Source organism: Rhamphochromis sp. 'chilingali' (genome assembly GCF_963969265.1).
Source record: "Rhamphochromis sp. 'chilingali' genome assembly, chromosome: 9".
In the NCBI taxonomy this organism is placed as follows: domain Eukaryota; kingdom Metazoa; phylum Chordata; class Actinopteri; order Cichliformes; family Cichlidae; genus Rhamphochromis; species Rhamphochromis sp. 'chilingali'.
In genome coordinates this window covers 5844395-5864380 of record NC_137936.1, presented here as the reverse complement: position 1 = coordinate 5864380, position 19986 = coordinate 5844395, and the positions used below count along the sequence as shown (strand labels likewise).

General features: G+C 42.5%; 1 protein-coding gene across 1 annotated transcript; it reads right to left on the bottom strand.

The window, feature by feature from the left end:
* Positions 1-945: 945 nt before the first annotated feature.
* etnk2 (ethanolamine kinase 2) lies at positions 946-19745 on the bottom strand. The gene is made up of 9 exons (XM_080890415.1): positions 19350-19745; positions 14376-14513; positions 14166-14287; positions 13559-13699; positions 9973-10115; positions 5616-5699; positions 5363-5523; positions 5192-5265; positions 946-4898 (listed from the first exon to the last, which is right to left on the bottom strand). Exons 1-9 carry the CDS (start codon positions 19494-19496, stop codon positions 4826-4828), a joined length of 1083 nt encoding a protein of 360 aa, XP_080746541.1. The 5' UTR covers positions 19497-19745; the 3' UTR covers positions 946-4825.
* Between the last annotated feature and the right edge of the window lie 241 nt (positions 19746-19986).

Here is a 19986-nt window from a genome sequence, read left to right as displayed (position 1 = left end):
TCTGCAGAAACTTAGTGACCTCTGCACTTTTACACCTCAACATCTGGTGACCCCGCTCTGTGATTTCACATGGCCTACTACTTTTTGGCTGAGTTGTTGAGTTTCATCCCCAGTGGCTTCCACTTTGTTTACAACAGTTGTCTGTGGAATATTTAGTAACGAGGAAATTTCACAATTTGAATCGTTGCACAGGTGGCATCCTATCATGGTACCACGCTGGAATTCACTGAGCTTCTGAGTGACCCGTTCTTTCACAAATGTTTGTTGAAGCAGTCCCAATGCCGAGCTGCTTGGTTTTATCCTGCGGCCACAGAAATGACTGGAACGCCTGAATTCAGTGGTTTGGATGGCTGAGTGAATACTTTTGGCAGTTCCTCGGAGAATGGCACAGTCTGAATTTGGAGTTAAATTGTTGGGATGTCCAATTTTTGAGAAAATTGTGGTTTTTATTTGGCACAAAAACTGCCCACAGTTAAGGTTTTACTAAGGTGATCACAGCAGGCTACTTCTTGGCCTCTTCATTCCCACAGAAGCAGTAAGGTTGAACTTTTCTCAAACACTACTCCTGGATTTTGGCTTGTTTTTTCTTAAATCACTAATAACACAGTGTTACATGTCATGTATTATTCATCCAAAGTTGTTTACACTTATTTTTCAGACCCGCTAAGGACCATAAGATTTTTAATATGTCCTGATACATAAAACCTTAGGAGGATGCATTTTCTTTCTCATGTGGGTAAAACAAAAAAGGTGTGAAAGGTTCCACTCCTAGGGAAGTTAGGGATCATTAAAATAGTCTGTGTGTTTTGGCAGGATGTCCCCCAGCACAAGTTTTGTAGTTGCTTCCTCCCATCAGGGCCAAATTCACAGAGTCAGCTGAGGCAACCGACAAATCAACAAGTCACATGCTAGTACATAACAGGACAAATCAAAAGCCAAACAAGGTCTTTTAATACCATTTCATTCTTTTTAATGGAAATATTTACTAACAACAGTTAAATAATCTTGCCACTCCTACAGAGGTGTGAAGGATCACTGTACAGTAAGCTTTTCACAGTATTTCTTACAATATTTACATCCCCCATCATCATCTCCTTTAGCAGTGGATGAGTACATTTACAAAGTCACATCTGCAAACCAAGCGCTGTGTCCTTTTACACAGCACTCTACCTTTCAAATCAAAGCACTTACAAAAAGTATATGTCAGCATACAAAGAAAAAGAAGTCAGTTTTCTGAACAGTATTTTGTATAATTAAGTTAGTACATTCACGCACACAAACATAGTTAATCTCAAATTAAATGCAATGCAAACTGAAGCTAACTGTTTTGGTATGACTGGACTGCAACAAACTAAGTGTGGAGTGCAGATTTAGAATCAATAATAAACAAACTGATTTTAAAACAACCGTATAAAGTGACGACATTATGACAGTGAACCGTTTCAATGGCCAGCGTGGAACAGCAAATTCAGACAGCCGGTCTCAGCAGTCGACACAAAAACACATGAAATGGATGCATTTGTCTGGAAATGGGGATCAGAGTCAAGTTCATTTTCTGTTTGCTGTCACCTTACCCAGCACCCAGTCTAAAGAGAAAAAGTTGTTGCAGCATTGTGAATACGGATGCAATATTGTGTCAATATCGTGGATCAAATATCAGGTTTCGCTTTCTTGTCACGTTCGTTTTAACACTGGTTGGATGGATTTATCACAGTTGAGATGATGTGTTGACAGCTCAGTTAACGGTGTCTTATCTCACATTAGCCATCTCTGTCTCCACTCCCTGTTTGAGGAAGTGCACTCACAGACTGAGAGCAGTGAAAGACTTGTGCAAATAAATAAAGCCAAACATTTTTTATTTGGTATATTTGTCCGGGCTAGTTGTTTTTTTTTTTAAATTTGTTCTATTTGGCCACATGAAATCTGATCACTGCATCTTTAATGGGTGATACTACAGCAGTGGGTAAGGTGACCAAAGATCCAAACAGCTGCTAAATAAATGCAAAGATTAGTTGGAATGTGTCTTCAATTCATCTCCCACACACTCAGCGTATAAGATACAATGTTACAGGAACCTAAAATGCCTTCCCTTCAAAAAGCTGTCAGCAGCCTGTATAAGTGTCCTCTGAAGGGAATGGAGATATTCACCCAGTGCTCATGGAGTGCGAATGCCCTCTTTATCCCGGCTGATGTCCTACCTGGGTATTAGAATTGTGTGTTCAAGCAGCAAATTCACCAATTTGGCCTTTGCAAATGCACCAAGCTGATTACTTCACTGTTAGTGGCATAAAATAAGTCTCTTGATAACATTTAAATAATAAAATTCACTAAGTGAAGTAAAAGACTCCTGAATATGTGCCAGTGTATGCATCAATAACTTTTAAACCCAGTGAGTTTTGTACTGTTGCAATCAGTTCTTATTCACACTGAGGAGAAGAGAATTATTTTACCTAAAGTTAAGAACGATTAAAGACTTCAGATATTAACAGCACTCCTCAGAAAATCCCTCTCGGGTTAAATGTTCTGAATGAAAGCCATTAACATGCTTTAGTCCCTCTCTCCTGCAGCTCAGCTGGTGAATTATTAAGCCTTCCAGTTACACGACACCAGCAGTAGAGGACAAAGGTCAGAGCTCCCTCTTTGGTGCCAAGGAGGAGTAATACCCCATGACTTCTTTAGAAAGCTGCCAGTTCTGCTCTGCTTTTAGCCAAGTTTGGCCAACGGTGATGGAAACGAAAGGTTCCACCCCACCAGCTCTACCCTCTAGTTTTGCACTGGGATGCCCTGCAGTGACTGGGATGCCCTGCAGTGACTGGGATGCCCTGCAGTGACTGGGATGCCCTGCAGTGACTGGGATGCCCTGCAGTGACTGGGATGCCCTGCAGTGACTGGGATGTCCAGCGGGGAGGTCACAAAAAGACATCCAACTGCTTAGAAGCCTCTGGAAAAACTTAGTTTTTGAACTCTGTAAACATATCATTGATGACTTTATTGTCTGAATAGTTACTAGTTTCAAGTCTTACACTTTCCAATATGTAATTTTTGTACGTTATTATTCTTATTCTTATTATATTAATTATTAACTTATTACTAGTTATTATTGAGTCAGAAGTTAACTACAGTACTGTACGATTTTGCATATGACTGACAAAATCTGTGAGCCACATCTCAGAAAGAACTCGAGGCTTCAAAATGAGACTCTGCTCACCAATGGCTGACATCACAGTGCATTACATCACATTACATCCATCTTTTCTATACAGTCTATGTTTCACATTACACTCAATCTGTCTGGCCTTTTGAAAAAGGTGACAGGCTTGAACAGATACATTTCTGCTTAGTTAGGTGTTCAGTCAAAAGTTAAGCTGAAAAAAAATTATTTAATAACAAACAGACAAGCTAGATTTCAAAGAAGCCTGCTTTCTAAGCTGTGAGTACTTTTCTGCATTAATGATTTCTTCGTCTTTCAGAGTCAGATCTTTTTCCCAGGAAAACAGTAGCTGATCTCGTGACAGACACCCCCCCAGCTAACCCACGCCAGATTCTTTTTGAAAGCTCCACTTGATTTGACCCCAGATAAAACTTATGCAATATGTAATTATGTAAGAAGTTTTGACACTAAATCTGAGATGAATAGAGTGGATTACAGCATGGGACTGAGACTGGGCTATGATTTCAGGACGGTTTGAAAAACAGATGCATAAACCTCCGCAGAGTAAAGGGAGAAGCAACCAAAGACCAAAACTGGGAACTGGTGACCGATCAAAGATGAAAGGGTATAAAGGGAGAGGAGGACATGGCACAGGGAGGATGACAGAGGTGGTGACTTTCCAAAATGTCTGGAAACCTTAAATGGAAAATTTAACAGAGCGATGCGCTGTAACCATAAAAGTCAAAAAGGTGGAAATAATGCTCAAGGACAGGAACACACACACAGAGGTCTCGTCTTTGTAGCCATCCCCTCCACCTCCTTCAGTACCACTTTCCAAAGAGTTGTTAACCTGAGATGTTAAATACAAATAAATAAATGCACATTTAGCTTTCCATTTGCTGTTCCAAACACGTGGCGTTTGGCATGAAACACCAACTAACACGCAGACAAGTCTTACAATTCTAGCAGCATAAGCAGCAGCAGTTTGCTGTGAATAAGTGGAAGATGTGGTGAAAGAAGCTGAAAGTGCTTCAACAGGAAAAACAGGGGGCACAGGAAAGGACACCCCGAGGAAAGCTCAGTGCAGAAAGCTACGGGCACTTAGCACCAAAGGTGATGGAAAAAAAAACGAGAAAAGGTCACAATGTGTTAAAATATGTAGAGACAGAGGAAGGAACACACACAAGACACAAACATACAATGGGACTAACACCAGGCTGCACCTGTAGTCAGTTTCAGAAAACAAACCATCGTCCTGACACTCTTCAACCCTCTCCTTCCTCTTGTGACATCATTACCAGCGTTGTGGAACATTTTGGTGTCCTATCCCAAACACAGACCTCTCTACGCCTGGTTCAGCTGCTCTAAGAGGAAAAGCGTGACGCTTTTTCAACATATATTACAAACGCAGACGAATGCACTTGCACACATACACACATGAAAGTTTTGTCATTCTCGGGCTACAGCGGTGACGTACGTGGAGCTAAAGTTTGGGGGAATCAAAGAGTAATTGCGCTTGTTGCAGGAAAAGGATGCCAGGCTGACCGAGGAGTGGTCCATCAACAGCTGGCTCACAGAAGCGTCTTCATGGGAGAGGAAGTCCCAGCATTTAACCTTCAAACACACCTCCTTCTGGGCTCCTCTCCTCGTCCTTCTGGCTTCCGTCGCCTCCTCTCACTCTGGGATCTGCAGGGCCATCACTGCAGGTTTAGTCTTGAAGTACTGGTTGAAACGTAGCACGGCGTACCTGCAGACGGAGAGACAGAAAAGACTGATTTTTGACTTTGTCACTTGCACAGAGATGTCTCTTCTCTAAGATTTCTTCTTGGAATGTTACAAATGTGTTCTTTAGATAAGATAAAAAAAAGTTTGTGGACACAATTTTTGGCAGATTGGTGAACCTTTGCCACATTCCCAAACACATTCAACCATGACTTGCTTAACTCATCTGCACGGATGTGGTGGTGTGTGCGTCTCTGTGTATGTGTGCGTGTACAGTCATGATGCTTAGTGCTAACCTCTTCACACACGCACACTTACCCCAGGAAGTCAAAATCGATGGAGGAGTATTTGGCTTGGATGAGAGCCCAGAAACCCCAAAAGAAGTGAGAAGCCTTGAGAGAAAACAAATGAGATATCAGATGTGTACCATGAAACAGCAGGGTTGAGCTTGCAAGAGATACTGTGTGCATCTGTCAACATCTGTCTCACCAGAGCAAACTTGTTGACCTGAACGTAGAGCGTCTCTAGCTCTCGCTGGCTGACCTCCTCTGTGTTCTTGGTGAAGAGTTTGTAAGCCTGCAGATACACCTTGAGCCACTCCATTTGCATCTCCCGACTAGGATAGAGTCCATAGTTCGGCTCAGTCATGCCTGAACAAACACATGGACGTGCAGTTGAAGGATAAGCTGTGCACCACCAACACATAACTAACTCATGTAAATCACACTGTGCTTTTGCTGACCTGCAAATTCATTGAAGTGGTTGCCAATGTCAAAGGCCTGGTAGTTGTAGCTGGAGTACTCATAGTCGATGAAGCACACATGACCTTAAGGAGACCAGAGAAAGGAAAACACGTATGTTACATTATTATGCACGTGGTCATTTACAGCAAAGCTGAAGGGAAGCAATATGAAGCACTCTTCAGGTACTGCTGCCACATGCAGTGCACGGTCACATGACAGACAAAGTCAGAGACAGTTAAAAAGCCTGCTAGCTGTGCTGCCTCTTTACTCAAGTGCTACTGACTGAACCTGAAGAGCATCTTTACATGGAACCGCTGTGTGCTTCAGTTAATCTTCCTTTGTTGGGGCAGGGATTGTTTTTGATGGTCATCTTGAGACAGCAGGAAGTAGAGGGATTATGTGACTATTAGACGCACTGGAGGGACTTGTTGGTCAAACTGTACACCAGTCATCTACACCTGGATGACCGGAACAAGAGCCAGTGAACAACGCCTTTGCAACATTCATGGAAATTTACATGAATGCACTGAAAAACTGCAAATCTTTGATCTTTGTCTATAGTAACAACAGTCTGTCGTTACTATAGACAAGGAGCAGATATACAAAGACCAGATAGACAGACTTAGCTGGGCAAATTAGCATGAATCCACAAAAACTGAATAATGCTTGTGGCTAGGGCAGGGCGATATGGCCAAAAATATTTATCACGATATATATTTGAAAATTTGCGATAACGATATAACTGACAATATAATTGATGCGAGACAAAATACAACTCCACAACATTACTAGCGCAAAAAGACAACCTTCCATTTATTTTCACTTAAACAAGAAGCTGGTTTTTATGTACATTAAAGCTTTATAAAAATGTAACAGTGCAAATGCAAATTCCTTGCTGAAAGTTTAACCAAAAGGCATTTCCAGTAGAAATGGGCTGACATATCCTGAGCATAACCATGTATAATATCCACTGAAGTTAAAAAGAGGTGCTTTGCCACATTAAACTGCAGTGTGCAGTACGTATTTTTCGGACCATAAGGTGCACAGGATTATAAGGCACATTAAGCGAAACAAAGCAGTCAGATAAATCAAACTTTATTAAACTCATTCTTCTTGCTTCCTCCACTTCTGTACCATTGATTCATTAATGTTGAATTCTCTGGCAGCTGCTCTATTCCCATGTTGTTGCAGTATATTAATGACTAACCTCGTATTGTGGATGGATTATCTCAGTTGTTCTCCTGACTGAAGTTTGGTCCGTTTACAGCATCCTGCCATGCGATTGCATTTGTCTCTAACCATCAGGAACCTTCACGTTAACTTTTATAAGTGGAAAAGTGTTAGTGTTCGTCCTCCAGCTTCACTGTTTATGTTATGCTAACATAGCTGTGTCGCTATTTTTCCTGTTTTGCTTCTTGTTTCACGCTGCATGTGTTTCTTGATCCTACAATAGAGAACTTTTTGAATTGTAGTACAAGAGGTGCTGTTGCAAATAGGGCTGGGCCATATTATACCGTTCACGGTAATACCGGTATAATGTTAGGCAACGAAAGGAAAATGAAATATCGCGGTAGAATATGAGTAAAACGCGCATGCGCAGTGCCTTTGTTTTCATACGCACATGGCCGATTGTTGAGTGAAATAGATGAACCAGAATTGGTTTGTAAAAATGGTGCAACCTCAGTGATGTGGAACTGGTTTGGTGTTTGTCCGTCAGATACACGACGAAGCACATTTTTTTGCAGAACATGCAAGCGGCCGTCGTTATTGTTGTATTTGTCGGGCTAAGATGCTCTTAAATCTGGGAGTAATCTGGGTCCTAAACTCCGTATGCTTCAGGTCAAACAAACACTGCAGCATCACTGAGAGTTAAAAACTGTCTCAATTCTTTCATCTTTAATAAAACGATCAGCATTGCTGCTTTACCAGGTGTAACTATGAAGTTTAACTTCCAGGCATCCATGAAAACAAAATTTATTACATTTAACGGAGTTAGAAGTTAGCAGGAAGCTAGCGGAAGTTAGCTCGCTAGTTTCGCTAGTTACCTAAGCATGATATAGCACGTTCTGACTGAGATTTCTAGAAAAATTCAAACGTACAGCTCTGCTATCACGTCCAACATAAATGAAGACAGGAAACTAAACAGCACTGACGTTTGTAGGGTTACTGAAGTTGGGCTAGCTGGTATATAATGATGTGCTACGTGATTGCTAGCGACACAGCTATGTTAGCATAACATAAACAGTGAAGCTGGAGGACGAACACTAACACTTTTCCACTTATAAAAGTTAACGTGAAGGTTCTTCATGGTTAGAGACAAATGCAATCGCATGGCAGGATGCTGTAAACGGACCAAACTTCAGTCAGGAGAACAACTGAGATAATCCATCCACAATACGAGGTTAGTCATTAATATACTGCAACAACATGGGAATAGAGCAGCTGCCAGAGAATTCAACATTAATGAATCAATGGTACAGAAGTGGAGGAAGCAAGAAGAATGAGTTTAATAAAGTTTGATTTATCTGACTGCTTTGTTTCGCTTAATGTGCCTTATAATCCCGTGCACCTTATGGTCCGAAAAATGCGTACTGCACACTGCAGTTTAATGTTGCAAAGCACCTCTTTTTAACTTCAGTGGATATTATACATGGTTATGCTCAGGATATGTCAGCCCATTTCTACTGGAAATGCCTTTTGGTTAAACTTTCAGCAAGGAATTTGCATTTGCACTGTTACATTTTTATAAAGCTTTAATGTACATAAAAACCAGCTTCTTGTTTAAGTGAAAATAAATGGAAGGTTGTCTTTTTGCGCTAGTAATGTTGTGGAGTTGTATTTTGTCTCGCATCAATTATATTGTCAGTTATATCGTTATCGCAAATTTTCAAATATATATCGTGATAAATATTTTTGGCCATATCGCCCTGCTCTAGTTGCAAAGATCATGTTTCTGTTTTCCTTAAAACCTAGTAACCGCCAGATAAATCCTAGTTATTGGGAATGCTAACATTACGGCTGAATTAAATGCTAACAGGCAAATGCTTTTCCCCCCAGAAACCAAACTAACATATAATATTTGTTTATGGGTGTTTCTTCTTCATTTGTAGAGCACACAAATCCTTTTTTCCGGTCATTGATGGTTATCAGCATGCTGCACTGTGCATCATGGCTAATGCTAACGTAGTCAGCTATTGTGGATTCAAGCTAATTTGTCCAGCTGTTTGCATTAGCCAAGCTGTGGTACAAAATATTAGAATTCTTAGTATTTTGTACCACAGCTTGGCGAACACATGTGACAACTATCTGTCTGTTTTGAAACTCCTCAAAGCCCAAGGCCATTTCTATAAATGTTAGCACAGACTGCCTAAAGAATAAAAGGAAACAACTGTAAAAGTCAGCATATGATATTAGAGAGCTGTATGTGTGCATGCTGGTTGTTATAGATGCACAAACAGAAAGTTATACTAAAAGGGAAATATTATGCAAATAAAGCATTACTTTAGTAACTCCCAACCTTTACATGTTAACACCAAAAGATGTTTTTGTGCTGGTGCAGGCAGTTAGTATAACATGCCTCACTTCTAGTGACCCAGCTGTCAATGATCCACTGGAATGGGGGCAGTGTGGGGAGTGAAGTTAGAAGTGCTGCTGCTCATTCTGGTTGTAAAATAGAATCACAGCCGTGAGACGAGAAGCTCAGATTAAGGCTCAGACTGTTAGAGTTTGTATTGTTGATTGTCATTTATGCTTAGAAATATTTAACCATAGATGCTTAGAGGTGTATAATCAATTGTGTAGTGATAAGTTGTGTGATCTTTAACAGGCTACAGAGGCTTGGTGTGTATTCCACACTAGAATGCACACCTATATCCTGGGAGCATGGGAAAGTTCGTACCTTGTCTTAATTGTTTTATGGTAGGATTAACGTAGCTACGTCTGTTCTAGTCTAAGTGCTTTTCTGTTTAGATGAACTGCTGGACTTCCTCACCGGGGGGGGGGGGGGGGGGGGGGGGGTCTAGTCTACCCTCTTCCTGACCAAGGATGTTTGACCCTTTGATCAGCAACACACACACACACACACACACACAGGCAAGGTACTCTTTGTTTGTATGTAGACGTCGTATGTTAATGAACCTATGCATATTCATGTAACCTCAATAAAAGGACAGTGGTACGGGAGGACGGACGAGAGCGACTGGGGTCAAGCGAAGGGACGGCGCTCTGTCCGGTCTCTCCCGTGCACGAGTAACATGAAGAACTTTGCCTATTTGTGTCTTGCTTAGCAGTGTAATTATATTGTCTTCAACGTTCCAGCGGATGGGTTCAAGCTACAAACCTATCACAGACACTTACCCTCTTTGCTGTTGTGGATGATGTTCTTGCAGAGCAGGTCATTGTGACAGAGCACCACAGGTGAGCCCAGTGTGGAAAGATGTTCCTTCATCCAAACCATCTCCTGCTCCAGCACCACCTTGCTGGGAACTTCCTGCTGTATTCTGGACAGGGAAGGAAATGGAGAGAAGGTCAGTGTAGTCGCGCACATTGTTGTGACAACCATTCAGAATAGCTGCACGCACAACACTGTGTCCACCTGTTAAGTAAGTATCACAGGAATACTTTCACTGGCCGTTTTTCACCTAAATAAAACACCTTTCATTATTTTGGTATCATGCCACGTGGGAACATATGTGAAATGAAAACAACTGAGTGCGACATGCACAGGCAGCACACACAAGCTCAGTGGGGCTCTGGCCTGCTGACTCCTGGGAACACAGTTGCAGAGAAACAAGTTCTCAGTGGACCCTCCTGGTGCTGGAGTCACTGTTGTTACGGCTACATTACACCTCATTTCCTGAGTTTTCAGACCTGACTACCAACATCTGATCTGCGATTTATTCCACACTGTACTTGAAATAATAACCTGGAGACCGCTGGAAGCACTGTGAGAATCATGTTCTTTGATTTCTCCAGTGCCTTCAACACCATTCTTCCCTCGGTTCTAAAGGACAAGCTGGTGAACTCTGGAGTGGACCATCACCTCACTACCTGGATCCTGGACTACCTCACCGACCGACCACAGTATGTGAGGACTCAGGGCTGTGTGTCGGACAGGGTCGTCTGCAGTACGGGGGCCCCACAGGGAACGGTTCTGGCTCCGTTCCTCTTCACCATCTACACTGCAGACTTCTCCCACAACTCCACCCAGTGCTTCCTGCAGAAGTTCTCTGATGACTCTGCAATAGTCGGCCTCATCACTGATGGGGACGACAAGGAGTACAGAGGTCTGACCCAAGACTTTGTGGACTGGTGCCAGCTGAACTACCTCCAGATCAACGCCAGTAAAACCAAGGAACTGGTGGTAGACTTCCGCAGGCACAAGCATTCTCCACTGCAACCACTGAACATCCAAGGTATGGACATTGAGGCTGTGGACAGCTACAGGTACCTTGGTGTTCATCTGAACAATAGACTGGACTGGACTCATAACTCAGACGCCCTCTACAGGAAAGGGCAGAGCAGGCTGTACCTGCTGCGGAGACTCAGGTCGTTTGGAGTGGAGGGCCCACTCCTGAAGACCTTCTATGACTCTGTTGTGGCTTCTGCTATCTTTTATGGCGTGGTCTGCTGGGGCGGCAGCATCTCTGCTGGGGACAGGAAGAGACTGAACAGGGTGATCCGAAGGGCCAGCTCTGTTCTAGGATGCCCTCTGGACCCAGTGGAGGTGGTGAGTGACAGGAGAATGGCGGCTAAGCTGTCATCCCTGATGGACAACATCTCCCACCCCATGCAGCAGACTGTGACAGCACTGAGCAGCTCCTTCAGTGGGAGACTGCGGCACCCACGGTGTGGGACGGAGAGATTTCGCAGGTCTTTCCTCCCCACTGCTGTCAGACTCCATAATAAAGACTTTAACTGATCAAGCACACACATCCATACATATGCAATAATACTAAGTGCAATAATCCTTTCTGTCATCGTTGTATTTTTACTCAGTTGTATATAGTATTTGTATTCTATTCTTATCTTATTGTATATTTATTTTATTTTATTCTACTGTATATAGTATTTTATTTTATTCTATTCTGTACAGTTGTGTACTGTATTTATTCTTATTGTATTCTAATTTTTGCCTCATAACTTTTGCACTGTCCACTTCCTGCTGTGACAAAACAAATTTCCCACGTGTGGGACTAATAAAGGTTATCTTATCTTATCTTATAAACATTCATGCATATCCTGCACCAGTATTTATATAAATCTTTGCTCTTCTCATCTGTGTGCACATGACACAAACCTACTGAGGCTTCACGCATCACGAAGGGTTCAGCCCAGCTAAGATTGTGTAGTCTGATCTGATGGTAGTCCAAAGGTGGTCTTACTAGATAGCAGAGAAAGAGCTAAGGTAGTCTCATCCAAGCAAAAGCTAAGAGTGCTGAGTAGAAACCCCTTTGTTAAATGTAATGGGCTTATGTGGATTACTCCAGTATCAATCTGAAGACAGTCTGAGCTCAGAGAAAACCAGTGTGCACACAGGATGCACCCTCTCCTCTCAGATTTCCATCTAGCTAGCTCTCTCTCTGACACTCACTCAAACTTAACTCATCTAACATGTCATCCACAAAGGAAATGTTACTGAAATGATTCTGATTTAGACTAAATGCTACAAATAACACCGGCCTATTAAAATGAAGCGCAACATGAGGGCTTCTCAGATAGCAGTGTGCAACAAGTGTCTGCTGTCCAGGACCAGGGACTCTAGCTGTCTGTGTTACCAAGGACGGGATAAAGTGATCTGATAGACCGGGCTAAGCAAACATCTGCTGGCCCACTGAATGCCAAACACTCCCTAATCCAGTCTGCTATTATTGTTACAGTTATATAAGCCACATGCTGGACTTAATCTAACAGGCAAGAGAACAAAGATATTAGCTGGGACTGGGCAGCTGGCCAGGTTATAAAATGGTATACTTTATCTGCTCCACATGTCTCTGCCATGCTATCCTCCTTATTATATAGAGATGAATTTACATTTTCATTAAACACACTTCTAGGTAAGGCTGGGAAATTACATCTCTATTACATCTCATCTTTTGGCTGACAAATATCTTGGTGTTTTCTATGCTGCAAGCCAAGTGTTCAGTTTTATGCTAAAGCTACAAGTCAACGATATTTTACTCATATAAAACACAAAGATAAGATTAAAAAGTTTACTGTCTCCATGCTGCTTTGACATATTTCAGTAGAAATATAAAGCTTGCTCCATTGTTGTAATGAGCTAATTAGCATAGCAATAACATTATTGTGTCATTGGTTAATTCTGCCCGGCGTCTGACCTTAGCACGTTTACTTCTCTCTACAGACTTGATTTGGGCTATATCCCATATGCTGTCAAATCATGCGACTTTGCAGTATGTGTGCTTGCAATGGAACAGGAGACCTTGTATTTGCAGCAGAGCACCTAACTCTCTTCTACTGAGACTAGCTAAGGTGTATTGCTTATTTAGTCCTACGTGCTTTTTAAACAAACCTGGAAAAAAAAAAAGAGAACTTGAGTCAGTGCCGAGTATTTCAGCTGCGTGACAGTCTTAATTGCTAACGCATTCTCAAATGGACAGTGCTGTGCCAACAGGAACATTTGTTAGCCTTCAAACCCAGAAATAATGTTAAAGTTTATATTTGGACATCAATACATGAACCGCACAGGATACAGTCGTACGCTTTTTGCAGTTATCTCTGTCATTTTTTATGCAAAGAAAGCCCAACTACCCCACTGCTTCATCACGGAGAACTTGCAGAATATTTCAGGCTCTATGCAAACAGCTTATGTTCTCATTTAACAGGAAACTCATGCTGGGCTTTATGGACTATTTGCATCATTATCACGGTGATAATGATAACCTTAACTTTGAGCTTTGAAAGTAGATAAGCAGGAGCTCACCTGATGTTGGAGGCTTGCTCTGTGAATTCTGTGGCTACAAGTGAGAAATATTTCCGCATCTTGATCCAGAGGTTGGGTTTGGGGATGCAGCCGTTGTGTGCATGGATGGCGTGGATACGAGCCATTTCCCTGGCTATCAGCCTAAGCGGAGACAGACAGAACAAGGTTACAGTCGTGGCAAGATTTCAACTACAGACCATTAGTATCTAGTTGTAAAGAATCCCCACAGTACAGTGGCAGAGTGTCCTACTTCATTTATCTACAAGGACAAATTTTGGTTACAGAGTTCCTGGAGATAGTTGAATTAAAACAAGAAAATACATAATGTCCACTACACAGAGCTGACGTCCACAATGGGAAGACTGTTTCACAGTCAAAACATTGTGTTACCAGATAAAGCATTCCCTCTAAATGTTGCGTTTCAGCTCAGAACCTTGTGGAATTGTCCGTTTTCTTCATTATACAGTTCTTTTTTTGTGTGTCCTGTGCATTTCTCCATGTGTCTAATCTTTGTTGTATGAGGCAGGAAAGCACTGATGTTAAAATTTTCACCATCTTTGAGTAAACTCAAAAAACCCATTCAAACATTGCTGTGACAAATTCACACCTGAGCAGAGTAGGATCTCTGACATCCTGCGTTCCAAGTGCATCTCCCTGCATGAACTCATAGCAGATGCCATTTAGAAAGGTGCAGTAGAGGCGAGGAGCACAACCATTAGCATGCAGCACCTAGGAGACACAAAAAGATGACAATGAGGTAGGAGCAAACAACTGCTTACGTTAATTAATTTAGGACTCTGCAACGCGGCAACACTACCTGAAAGCTCTTAAGCTCATTGTCTCGGTCCACAATCAGCTCTGTTTTGTTTCCATATACTCGGACCAGGACTACGTCATTTGGACTGTCGTCCACGTAGCAGCCCACTAGCTTGTTGGTGGTTCCATCGGTGAAGAGCTGGAAAAAGATGAAACCACATCTCGTCTCAAACAGAGCCTCTGATTGTACAGCGCCATGGTGCTTCAGGACTGTTTTCCTGAAAGCTATTAGTTACCTCTAAGTCAACATCAACCCTGAAGACACCATACAGCTTTGACCTACATGAGATGAATATGTCAGAACGCCTCCGCAGGGTTCACAGAAGACTTGAGCTAAATGTTGAAGTGGTTTTTAAGTCATCTTACTAAGATTTTGTTTGAATAATAGTTGTACAAGAACATGAGAACAGGGCATGGTCAGTCTGTGTTAGCAAGAGCAGTGTATGGACAGTGACATGGAGAGGGATATTACAGTAGGGCATAAAACTCATCAAAAATGAATGCACACTACAGAGTGTAGTGGTTCAACAGCCCTCTGCAGCGGTCTACACAGATACAGTCCTCAGATAGAGTCATCTGCCACCATGTTCTCGACAAGTGGTTGAGTGTTTGTGTGGCATCCACCAAGCCCACTTGTCCCCTTACGCTGATGACGATGATGACATACCAACATTATACTGAGTTACTCCCTTTAGCCTAAGAGGAAACATTTTTATCTTGATCATATCATCCTGGACGGTACGGTGGTGCAGTAGTTACAACTGTCACGTCACAGCAAGAAGGTCCAGGGTTCAAATCCATCAACTGTGTGGACCTTGCATATTCTGCTAGTGCCTGCGTGGGTGCTCCCCATGTATTCTGATTTCCTCCCACAGTCCAAAGGTTAACTGGTGATGTTCTCTATCTGGCTACAGGATGTTTTTTTAAGCTTGTAATGTACACCCAGTATTTGTTTCATATCGGCTCACGTTCACATTGTAAACGAACTGTAAATGAACCTCTCTGGAGTTCGTTTGGACTTTGGACTGTTGGTTCTTGGTGTGGTTGTTTTGGTCCACATGTGAGTGCAGTTACTATGTTCACATCCACACAAACAAACCGCACCAGTTGGGAAAACGAACCAGAGTTCAATTAAAACGGACTAAACAGCGTAGGTGTAAAAACACCCTGAGTGTTCCTTCATATCACTGGTGAAGACTTCTTGCACGTCGCCTGATCAGTCTTAAAGAGTGATGCTGTCAACAAGCTGAGTCAAATGCTTTTTCTAAAATGAAAAGTTAGCAAAAAGCCTTGCGTGTTTGAAACTTGGCCTTAAAAAACAAAAAAATCGGAGTGACAGCGTGGCTCCAGTGGACAGTGGTGGGCCGGTCCGTCCCGCTGCAGCGGACACAATAACAACATACACACTGCCTGCATCTCCCCCCAAGGACCAGACGCTCACTCACGCATATCTGGCATTCCACACGTGGCTCACCACAAAGATGGGCGACAGACATCCCTGTTATGACTATTCATACACAAGCATACACGCCTTTGCCAAAACGTGACTGATCCCTTCTGCCCGCCACACAATACGCTGCTAAGACCTACGATCAATACATCGACAGACAGCGATAAGCTTGGACCCAGACAGAGGTAAACATTCTGCCATATACTGCTTGCATGGGACATTGATGGTGGCATCCCCCCCTCAACCACCCCACTACCAATAACCAGCTCCCTGTAGGGTGACCTCACTGTACAGGCTGGAACAGGTTTCCTTTGACGTGAATCTTTGAGTCTTCGTTATGTGAAACTTGTAAGAGGAGACCATTTCTCTGTCGCTGCAGGCACTCTGCCATTTTCAGGAAGTGTGTGGATGTTTGGCAATAGACAATAAAAATCTCCCTGTCCAGGTGGCAGGGCCGGTCAGGTCTTCCTGTTAGCAGTGCAGGTGTATAAATCTACTGTCAGAGTGGTAGTCGTTGAGAGAAGTTTTGCCAGTCTGGCCTGGAAAAGTCGAGATAAACACGGTCACATCCTCAGCTGCAGGTGGCTGTTGTGCAAGGCCCAGGGAGAGGAGTAACCAGGATGTAAATACAGGGCTGAAGCAGCTGGGCTTAGACTGTGCCACTGAGGACTTTTAACAGTTCTGTAGCGCTCACTGCTCCAAAAACTTTGACCCAGCTACGACACAACAGTTACTAGATCCTTTTACCTGGAATCAATTATGCATTTTTCTTTCCCTGATGAGTCAAGTCTCTGTGGATTACCTAACACCACCACACTTCTAGGGAAATCTTTTAAAAAAAGACTTCTTGGAACCACATCTGCCACCAACTGTTATTATATTACAATGAATAAAGGTGCTGATACGCACCATTGTCTACATACCCAATGGTACAATATGTCATGACGTTGTTATAGGGGTGGATGTTTAGCTCATGGCCTATATTATTAAAGCACATTGTTATTATCGTCCCACATCAAAGTATAAGCAAAAGCACAAACCTGAGGTAGGCCTATGACGATGAATTCCATATAAGAGTTTCCTTCAACTTTGTAAATCAACATCAAGGCTTTACTTCCAACCTTTTAACTTTGCATTAAACAGGGGATTAATTTGCAAATATTAGATATAGATTTTAATCCCACAGTAGGGAAATTCACTTGTTACAGGAGCATGAGGGTCCGAAAAAAAGGGAATTATAGATGTATTCAAAAACAATAAAAATAAACAAATAAGGTACTAAAAAAAAAAAAAAAAAAAAGTTAAACCTGCTAAAAATTAAGATCAATACAATTCATACAATTTTTCTCCTGTTGACTCTCAGGCCTGATCACTCCATCAAGACAAAATGATTTCCACTGTTTAAAAATTCATGACAACTACTCAATAAAAGTTCAGCTCTAACATAACGAATGAATAAATCGTCCAGTATCTGATAATGGGATGCAGGGGCACCAGGCTAAGCAGGGAGCCCAGATCTCCCTCTCACCAACCAGCGAGCCCTCCAGTTTATCCGGGGACTTATTGGGGTGTTTCCAGGCCAGCCGAGAGACAGAATCTCTCCAGCGTGTCCTTGGTCTGCCCCATGCCTCCTCCAGGTAGGACGTACCCAACTGAAACACCTTACCCAGAAGGCAATACCTCAACTGACTCCTTTCGATGTGGAGGAACAGCGGCTCTGCTCTGAACCCCTCCCAAATGACTCAATTCCTCTTCCTATGCTAATGGAGAGCTTATCTACAGTTCGGAGAAAGCTCATTTGCAAAGCATGCATCTGCGATCTCATTCTGCCTGGTTCTGCCGGAGGTTTCTTCCTGTTAAAAGGGAGTTTTTCCTTCCCACTGTTGCCAAAGTGCTTCCTCATAGGGGGTCATATGATTGTTGGGTTTTTCCTCTGTATCTATGAAGCGCCTTGAGGCGACTTATGTTGTGATTTGGCGCTATATAAATAAAATTGAATTGAATTCTTTCCCCTTTAAAAGAACCAACAATGTCCTGTCTGCCTGCATCTGAATTTGTATTCTCAGATGGCTGGCATCACCATCAGCCCACATACCATAACAGTAGATGGCTTTTGTATGGATAAAAGGATAAAAGTTTTCAAACTACCACATGTAAATCTTACGGTTTGCTGACTTAGACTTTTACAGTGCAGGGTCACTAAAATTCCAGTAGTAATAATTTGTGACATTAATGTTATGACATAACAGTAAAGTATTTTTCCATTGTCAGGTAAATCATTTTTACAGTTTAAATGAGCTGCCACTAACAGCCTGGGCTGCTGGTGAGAAGCAATGATTGGTGGGATTTGACCTGTAAGGCAGGGTTGGCAGAGGTGTGCTCACGTGTTGGTGCCCGATCTACAGCAGCTATAAATAAATGCTGATTAGCACATCTAGTAGCACAGTAACTATTACGCTAAATTAAACTCAAAGTTCAAATGATTGCTGGAGGGCAAGCAGTACTGTTTTTGCCATTCAGGTGGGCGTGTCCCAGTAATCTGACATCACCTGAAAGCTAGAGAGACATGTTGGCTTGCTAATGCCCATCAGTGATAAGATACATATGACTGGGGCTGATGTTTAATCTCTGCTTTTGTAGCTGAGGAAATGTTCAAAGAGACGAAAGACTTTAAAACACTTGGAAAAAAAAGTTTTTTATTTTACTTGTATAAAATGGGAACAACAACAATATTATCCGGAGACTCAGCCTATTTGCTATATCCTCTGTAGTGGACATAGTAAAACTGGAAGATGTTTTTTCCCAACGGTTCTTTGTTTATTAAAACACACACACACACACACACACACACACACACACACACACACTTCTTTAGTACTATTTTTTAAGAAAACATTTAAACGGTTTAAAAGAAGAGACTGTATATCTTGGCCTCCAACATGTACACTCCATTGAAGTCCAAAATCTAGTGTGTCTAATATCATTAGGATTCACACACATGTATTTGGGAAGAAACGAGACATAACAATCAGCTGCAGGCTATAATGAACACAAAGCTCAGGGACCTGCTGTAACACAGTCTGTCCCTTTGAACTAGTAATTATTACCAATCACCGTGTTCCACCATCAGCTGTCCTCCAACACCAAGATGACAGCGCGACTTATACCAGCTTTCACACCGTCTTTAAGTGCCCTACGCGATGTGCACTTTGGGCATACACTACAGATAAGAAGCGTACCAAGCTTTGGGACATCCTGGTGCAAGTTTGCTAATTAATTAGAACACCTTGATAGCTACGGTAACCTATAAATGTAAATTTTCTCTAAAGCAAAACCAATTTAAACTTCTTAGTTGGTAAAGAAAATAGAAATAGTCAACTATAGGCGGTGCAATAAAATTAATTCAGCTAGGCGACATGTCAGGTTGCCACGACCCTCCTACTAGCTTGCCGGTGATGCTGCAAAGCTGTCAATCCTTTCCTAGCCTAGCATAATCAGTACAGCTAGCTTTGCGGCTAACGTTACCTTGGTCTTGACGTCGCTCGAGTCCCACGCCGGTCTCAGCTCTTTAATGAGCTTCATCGCTCCCTCCGTTACGTTGCGCTCGTCCACGAAAACTGGGATTTTTCTAATTACCGGCGAGCCCACGGGTACATGTATTTGCGTCTCCATCCTGCAGCAATTTCTCTGAAACGTTAATTTCCAAGCCCTTGGCGTAAATTTCTAAAAAAAAATTGCACCATACGAGTGCCGCTTGGTTTAGAAGTAAGTGTTGGTGTGGTTTTTGTGAGTGACCTAAGACTGGCTCAAGAGATTTAACACGCTGCTGTAACGTTGAGTTGAAAGCGGTACAGATGTACGATGAAACTGCCGGGTACTGATGGTCGTCGCCGGTTTTCTTAGGAGGAGTCAGCCAACTGTACCATTTCCTCCTAATTGGCTCCGCCCGCCCGGGATCATCCGATTGTACCGCCGGTTGAGACGCACTGCATTCGAGCACGCCCATTACTTCCGAAGATGCCCGAGCAGTGCCGGGTTCAGCCGAATGATAGCTGATAAAATGGAAAAATTAATTTTGAAAGTGAAGCCTGGAATTAGTGATGGGACGCGCTGCGCCGTCGAGAAATCCAGGAAGGCTTTTATCAAGCGCGTGCCGAGGCTT